The 8508-nt window shown below is 39.6% G+C and overlaps 1 protein-coding gene across 3 annotated transcripts in view; it reads right to left on the bottom strand.

Annotated features, from left to right (window-relative positions):
* Positions 1-1996: 1996 nt before the first annotated feature.
* Positions 1997-8508, bottom strand: part of BPGM (bisphosphoglycerate mutase) — a 32439-nt gene continuing 25927 nt past the window's right edge. For all 3 annotated transcript variants that reach the window (XM_025379432.1, XM_025379430.1, XM_025379429.1), the window contains one exon: positions 1997-2967. In XM_025379432.1, the coding sequence (XP_025235217.1) occupies positions 2789-2967 (179 nt within the window). In that variant the 3' untranslated portion in view covers positions 1997-2788. The remainder of the gene's footprint in view (positions 2968-8508) is intronic.

Below are 8508 nucleotides of genomic sequence, written 5' to 3'. Positions count from 1 at the left end.
CTGATGCCGCTATCGCCTTTATCTTGCCACTCTGACGCACGTGGGACAATCATCTCAGCCTGGGCAGAGGAGACATGCAGAGTTGGCTCCAGGCAAAGCCTAAACTGGAAGCAGGATAGGCTGCCCCTTCTAAGGACCTAATTCCTAGATAGGCTGTCTTTTTTTTTTTTTTTTTTTTTGGTAGAGACAAGGTCTTGCTATGTTGCCTAGGCTGGTCTCGAATTTCTCAGCTCGAGCAATCCTCCTGCCTCTGTCTCCCAAAGTGCTGGGATTACAGGCATGAACCACCACAGCTGGGCTGGTCATTGTCATCCCTCTTTTTTTTTTTTTAGGAGAAAATAAATCCCTAATTTCTGTCCCAGCCTCAGAACAGAAGGATGCCAAGATTAGGATAGAGAATAAGCAGCCTTCAAGATTCCTGCATCAGAAATTCTGGACACACTGTTAACAATGCAAAGGAAAGAGGTTCACTAGGCGATCCTAAGGCTGGAGTACTGGAGTTGTTAACTAATTTTAAGTGACATTTAAAAAAATGTCTTGGCAGGGCGCGGTGGCTCATGCCTGTAATCCCAGCACTTTGAGAGGCCAAGGAGGGCGGATCACAAGGTCAGGAGATAGAGACCATCCTGGCTAACATGGTGAAACCCCGTCTCTACTAAAAATACAAAAAATTAGCCGCGTGTGGTGGTGGGCGCCTGTAAATACCAGCTACTCGGGAGGCTAAGGCAGGAGAATGGAGTAAACCTGGGAGGTGGAGCTTGCAGTGAGCCGAGATCGCGTCACTGCACTCCCGCCTGGGCAAAAGTGCGAGACTGTCTCAAAAAAAGAAACAAACAAACAAACAAACAAAAAACAAAAAAAAGTCTCCTCTGTTCACATTTATTTTTTCAGCCAAGATCTCAAAAACAGTAAAACCAAGTTGTATCATAGAGTATCAGCAAAAATCATCCTTTTCTTGAGAAGCCTGCGAGATTCCAAAGTGACTGGATATGAGAGTTGCTTTGTGTGCAGAAGCACATCATGCTGCCAGAAGGTTCCCTGGAAGAAGACACCTAGATGCAGGACAATGGAAGAATCCAACTCTAGGATCTTGAGGTACATTAAGACATGGTCACCACTTGGGCTGGAAAACTCAGAGGCCAGTTCCAGAGATGATGCTATTCAAAAATGGTATGAGTTGCAGCCTAGCCATAGGTTTGGAATTCTAGGAACATCTGGTAGTTGCATTCTTGACCCTGATATTTGAATTCTAGAGTATTACACCACTAAAATGAAGGGGCTACACTAGAGAAACCAATAGTAGGTAATAAATGTAAAGCATCCACATTCTGTGTCCTTATACATCACAGATGTGGCCAGCTGTAGGCAAAGCAGGTTCATCTTTTCAGCCATCTTCTTTGGCTAATCTTTAAAAGTCTTGCATTAATAATCAAATGGAGACAAAGCAGTAGCAAAAATACTTTCAAGTTAGTATTCTTCAAATGCCAATTGTACTATAAAGTAGATACAAATAAACTAATCCACCAATGAAAAACCATGAAAAAAATGGTAAATATCTATAACAGGTATTATAGCTACAAATGTTTTACATGACTTTATCATTGAAATATACGTGACCTGCTTTGAAACAGAGTCAACGGCTTAAATAAATGATGACTTACATACCCACAACATCTAAAAACATAGTGTGGAAGAGTATCATTAAGACAGATAAGCAATCAATCGTGTCATGGCCTACCCTGACTGCTCTGCGCTACATACCATAATCTTTTGCCCTCAATGAACAACAAATTTATGTCACAAGCCCCAATATACCATTCCCTCTGCTCATGTGAATAAAGTTCCACGCACTGTATTCTACCTTCCCTGCTTCATGCTTCAGCATATAGAAAATCGCGAGTGTCTGTTGTGTTGAAATAAGTGCAACTGTTACAGGAAGGCATGAGTCAGACTCGTTTAGAAGCCTACCTAAAATTCACCAAACACATGGAGACACTTTGGGGATGCCATTTTCAGTCACTTTATTGTCAGGAACTTTATTTTTAAACTAATTACAGGTACCCAAACATTGAAGTTCGAAAAATTAAAACAAACCAAAATGAGAACCTCAACAGCCATAGTTGTCTATCTGCTGCTTATTCTTGTGGCCAAAGAGGAATTCTACTAAATGCCAAATGAAGGATGTCGCTAAACTTGAAGACAAGTTAAAGGGCCTTGTTGTCATTTCTGCCATTGTGGTGGCGGTTGCTGGCTTTCTTGGAGAAATATATCTGTGACTTTCTCATTTAATGGGCCTCTGGCCTTAATTATCAAAGCATCCCTTTTCCTAGAGGAAAAGACTAGTAATAAATACATATGGTATATTATCTAATATCTCTTATTGTCACCCCAGAAAATCTTACTAAATATAAAAGTGAACTACTGATTGGAATAGTGCCTGTCAATGGTGACTCAGAAATGATTTCTTGGATGATAAATACCTTTAACTTCATCTCTACTTGTTGCTCTCCCATCTCAGAAACTGATGACCTTCATTAAACCCCACGAGTTACTAGTTTAGTGACTGACTAGGGGGCTAGCAGGAAAGCTAACTCATAAGGCTGTGACATAAGCACTGAGGCATCCTAAAGCCTTATCTGGGTCACAATAAGTTACCTAGTTACCTATACAAACTCTACTCCACAGCCTAGCTCTGGAAAATCGGGGGAAAAGAGAGAGAGTTCAGCACCCATAACACACTCCTATGCCACTTCTTTTGCATTTCTTCTTAGCCAACAGTTGGGAGAGACTATTTTTTAGCTTGTTTCACTTTTCCTTGATCTTCTACTTTCTTAATGGCTGCTTGGATCGCCTCTTGGTCACCCAGGAACTGATGAGGCCCAACAGCACGCAGGTTTTCATCCAGTTCCAGAAGAATGGGGACTCCAGTAGGAAGAGTAATGTTGATGATGTCTTCATCTGAGATACCTGTTGATCAGGACAGGAAGAGACTAGGTGTTAAAAGACAACTCAGGAGGAAGTTCTGTTTACATAACTGCACTTTAATCCCATTTAACTGTGTGCCTGAAATATGCAGGTACTGAGGGATTCCAGCTATAATTCCTGGAAGCCAGGAACTTTCCAGAAATTACAAGAAAAAAAGGCTTAGAGATTCACAGCAAGTGCTACATCAGGACAGTAGATACCTTTTGGGACAATCTGTTCCTGTTTCCTACCTAAATCTGAAAGGAAGGAAAATTATTTTCTCTATGCCCACATTTGTGTTACTAGTTTTCCAAAGAATCAGGTAATCTCAAAAAATCAGAAAGTGAACCAGGAGCGTTTTCTGTGTTTCTCCTTTTATGTGTTGTACCCAGGCTGGTACTAAAATTAGGATTTTTCGCTAATCTCTAAATCTAGTTCACTTGATTAGAATGTGTTTGGTTTTCCCACACTAAGTGAGCTTGCAATACCCAGAGCTAGATCCAGTCCAGCAGGAATGCTTTCCTAGGTGCTTAGAAAGCACAGTCAAGGGGAATCACGAAGGGATTTTACAGCATGCCTGTGAGCACAGTTCGCTCTCCTGTGGTCCCTAAACATTCCAGCTGCTAAAAAAGGAAGGTATATATAATACACAAGCCACCTTTAGCCCTTTTTAAAGTACAACCGAATTACAGATAATTCAACTTGGACCAGAAGAGCGGTAGTTGTAGTAGAAGTGGTAGTAATAATATTTTTTATCATTACAAGCACTTTTAACAAGAAACAGCAAACATATCCTGAGTACATATTTCATGCCAGGTACTCTTTTAAGCATTTTGTATGTATTAACTCATTTAATCATCATTGCAATCCTATGACGATATATTATTTCTCCATGTAACAAGTTCTGGCACAGAGAGGTTAAGTAAACAATGATCACACAGATAGTAAATGGTACAGCCCGGATTCAAACCTTAGGGTCTGTACCTACTGTGTAATGTAACTCCTCTCAAGTTTCTCTGATTTCAAAGTGAGCAAAGGGAAGGCCTGAGAAAGAGATGAAGTTCAACAAACTAAAAGACAACTGAAAGTATTCAAATTATCTACTTTAAAAATACTCCTTTATTAATTACATAGACTTCTAAATGCTAACCATATGCATCCTGTTCTATCTTAACAGAAAGGACCTAGCTGGAACAAGTTCAGGGGAGTCCAAGGGTTTGTCTTTACTTGAGGGTGGCAGAATAAGTTGTTATCAGTTAGCAATCAATGCACCTTTTCATTTTAATTAGCCATTGGTCCTAACTGTGAGCACCAGCCAAAGAGTCACAGAATTGTAGCACTGGATCCTTACTGCTGGGCTGGCTCTTTATTAGAATTTCATGTCAAGGCCTAGAAGAGCTACCTAATAACTCGTATACACAAACTATCCACACTCAAACAACTACGAAAATGGAAAGGATCTTAACTTGGAAGACACAGTCTCTTCCAAGTAAGTGTACTGTCCCATCACCTCCCCCGCCAGTCCCCCTGCAATGTCCTATGCAATTTTAGGCAAGTAACTTCTCTGGACCTCCAATTCTCCTGTCAATTAAAAGAAAGAACAAACGAAAAACACACACTCTTCCTTTGCCAGCATTTTAAAGGGTTGTGGGATAAAAGGGGTGGCTTAAAAGAGAACATACATGAAAAAAAGGTAGCACAATAAGTCTCTCTTCTTTCTCTATTAGGAATTCCCTTCTAGGTAGAAGATTTAAAGAGAAGGTTACTAAGATACTCCTTTGCCCTGCCAAGCCCCCACCCTCACACTGCAACCTTACAGAAGATTACCATCACAAACTACAGCTGCTGAGAACAAATCTATTCAGACCAGACCGCTAGCTGTTTAGCAGGGAGATGACTGCTCTAGATTCTTAGCACCTTCCGGCTCCATCAGGTCAGAAATGTCAGCTAGCTGCACAACAGCCACCACATACATCCCTCGGAAAGAGCAGGAGGGGAAGTCAACAGCCTGTCGTTTGGAGTCAGGTGACCACTGAGCCTTTCAAATCCAACAGTACTCACTCCCAAATGCAGGGGAAGCTCTGGAGGTCTCGAAACCTAACTCATTCACTAACTAGTAACTGAGGGCTCTTTATGTTCTTAGTACTCTGTGGCAGAACATGTGCGAGTGACCTTGGCCAAGATTTTACCTCCAATGAACTATTTCTTCATTTATAAAATGAGAGAAGATAATCTCTCTAGCACCAACATTCCTTTATTTTATTCTTAATGGTTAAGAAAAGCAGAGGCACCTTAGAGACACAAGAGCATGAGGACACTGAGTACTGTTTATATTCATCTACTGTGCAAGGACCATGCTTTATCTGTTTCCAGAGTCTGTAAGCATATTGCTCACTAAATTGGAGAGAAAAATGGATTTTATAGATTTCTCCAAATAATCTAAATTCTAAAAATTAATTTGTTAAAAGATAACAAAAGTGACAAAAGTGACCATATTTGACTAAAGTTTACCAGGAGAAGCAGAAACTATGGGTGTACATATCTATCAGCATCTCGGATTCACCACTCATAGATGTGTGCCTTTGCAGTGTCACCAACTATTAATCTTAAGCTCTTGAATCCAGGACTTTATTGTAGAATGACTGAACATTCTACTTCTATTCAACATTGTATTTAAGATTCTAGCCAAGGCAACTAGGCAAGACAATGAAATTAAAGGCACCCAGATTGGAAAGGACAAAGTAAAACTATCTCTATTTGCCAAAGGTATGATCCCACCAATAACCTGTTAGAACTAATAAATTCAGCAAGGCTGCAGGATACAAGAACAATACAGAAAAGGAAATTGGGTTTTTAATACAGTAGCAATAAGCAACATGAAAGATTAAGTAAACAATTCTATTTATAATAACATCAAAAAGAATAAAATGCTAAAAATAAATTTAACCCGAAAAGTACAAAACTATACTCCGACTACTACAACACAGTGTTCAAATTAAAGAAAACCTAAATATGTATTTATGGATTAGAAGACGTAACACGTATCAAGAGGGCAGCAATCCCTAAATTAACATACAGATTCAATACAATCCTATCAAGAATCTCAGTGGACTTTTTTGTATAAATTGACAAACTGATCTTAAAGTTCATATGGAAATCTAAGGTACTCAGAATAGCCAAAACAATATTGAAAAAGAAGAAAAAACCAAGGGACTCATAGTTCCTGATTTCAACACTTACTACAAAGCTATAGCAATCAAGATAGACACAGATCAATGAAACAGAATTGGGAACCCAAAATAAACCCTCATATTTTTTATCAATAGATTTCCAACAAGTGTGCCAAGGCAATGAAATGCATAAAGAATAATCTTTTCAACAAATAGTACTGGGATAACTGTATATCCACATGTAAAAGAATGAAGTTGGATCCCTAATTCACACTTTATAAAAAAATTAACTCAAAATGAATCAAAGACTTAGAGTCAAAAGCTAAAATTGTAAAAATTTTTTAGAAAAGAAGCCATAGGAGTAAAGTCTTCATGACCTTGAGTTAATTAATAGTTTCTTAGATATGACACCAAAAGCATACACAAGAAAAAAAAATAAACTGGCTATATAAAAATTTAAAAATGTTTGTGCTTCAAGGGACACTATTAAGAACATAAAAAGGCAACCCAGAGAATGGGAGAAAAATTTGTATAGCATATATAATCTAGATACAAGTTCCTTATCAGATATAAGAACTGCCTCCAGGCCGGGCGCGGTGGCTCAAGCCTGTAATCCCAGCACTTTGGGAGGCCGAGGCGGGTGGATCACGAGGTCAGGAGATCGAGACTATCCTGGCTAACATGGTGAAACCCCGTCTCCACTAAAAATACAAAAAACTAGCCGGGCGTGGTGGCGGGCGCCTGTAGTCTCAGCTACTTGGGAGGCTGAGGTGGGAGAATGGCGTGAACCCGGGAGGCGGAGCTTGCAGTGAGCCGAGATCACGCCACTGCACTCCAGCCTGGGAGCACAGCGAGACTCCATCTCAAAAAAAAAAAAAAAAAAGAACTGCCTCCAATAATAAAAAGACAAATGATCAAATTTTAAAATGGGCAAAAGGTTTGAACAACCATTTCTCCAAAGATATACAAATGGTCAATAAGCACATAAAAATAGGCTTAATATTACTAGCTATCAAGGAAATGCAAATCAAAACCACAATGAGATACTACTTTGTACCCACTAGGATGGCAACAATAAAAAGTCAGATTATAAACAAGTGTGAGTAAGCATGTGGAGAAACTGGAGTCATAATACACTGTAAAATCCGGTATGCAAAAGGCTATAGCCTCTTTGGAAAACAGTCTGGCAATTCCTTTTGTTACACACACATCTACCATATGACCCAGCAATTCCACTACTAAGCATATACCCAAGAGAAATGAAACATGAGTCTATATAAAACTTGTATACAAACCTTCATAGCAGCATTAATCATAATAGCCAAAAAGTGAACACAACACAAATGTCCATTAGCTAATGAACAGATAAATTAAATGTGGTATATCCATACAATAGAATATTATTTGGCAATGAAAAGGAATGAAGTACTGATGCAAACCACAATAAGGTTCTTGGAAGAACCTTGAAAGCATGATGCTACTAAATAAAAGAAGTCAGTCACAAAGGACCACTTATTGCATGAGTTCATTTATATGTAATGTCCACAACAGGCGAATCTATAGTGACAGAAAGTAGATTAGTGGTTGCCCAGGGCTGGGTGGAATAGGGGAGGGACTGAGGGGACAGTAACAGCTAAGGGGTGCTGGGTTTCTTTTTAGGGTAGTGAAAATGTTCCAATATTGATTGTGGTAATGGAGTTACAATTTTGTGAATACACTAAAAGTCATTTAACTGCATACTTTAAATGGCAAATTGCATGGTATATGAATTATAATGCAATAAAGATGTTAAAAAATAGTAAACAGGGCCCAGTGCGATGGTTCACGCCTCTAATTCCAGCACTTTGGGAGGCCAAGGTGGGCGGATCACCTGAGGTCAGGAGTTCAAGACCAGCCTGGCCAACATGGCGAAACCCCGTCTCTACCAAAAATACAAAAATTAGCCAGGCATAGTGGTGCACGCCTGTAATCCCAGCTACTCGGGAGGCTGAGGCAGGAGAATTGCTTGATCCTGGGAGAAAGAGGTTGTAGTGAACCAAGATTGCACTCTAGTCTGGGTGACAGAGCAAGACTCTGTCTTTAAAAAAAAAAAAAAAAAAAAAAAAAGTACACAGATCCAGAGAGGTTAAATAAACCTGCTCTAGTCACAGGACTATTGAGGCAGTAAAAATGGACTTTTTAAACTACCAAATCCCCAGGATTTAAACCCTGGTCAGGTGACTTATCCATGGTTATTTCCACGACTATTGAGGAGGAGAGAGAAGAATGTTTCTATGAATGCTCTACCCTTGTGAAAGGCTGGGTCCTAACTGGACATCTGCTGATGCATCCAGTGTTCCCATGACTGGTAAAGAGAATGAGTAAGTTTGTCTGA

Source organism: Theropithecus gelada, chromosome 3 (genome assembly GCF_003255815.1).
Source record: "Theropithecus gelada isolate Dixy chromosome 3, Tgel_1.0, whole genome shotgun sequence".
Classification (NCBI taxonomy): Eukaryota; Metazoa; Chordata; class Mammalia; order Primates; family Cercopithecidae; genus Theropithecus; species Theropithecus gelada.
Note: the sequence above shows the minus strand (reverse complement) of the source record. Positions and strands in the feature narration are given on the sequence as shown.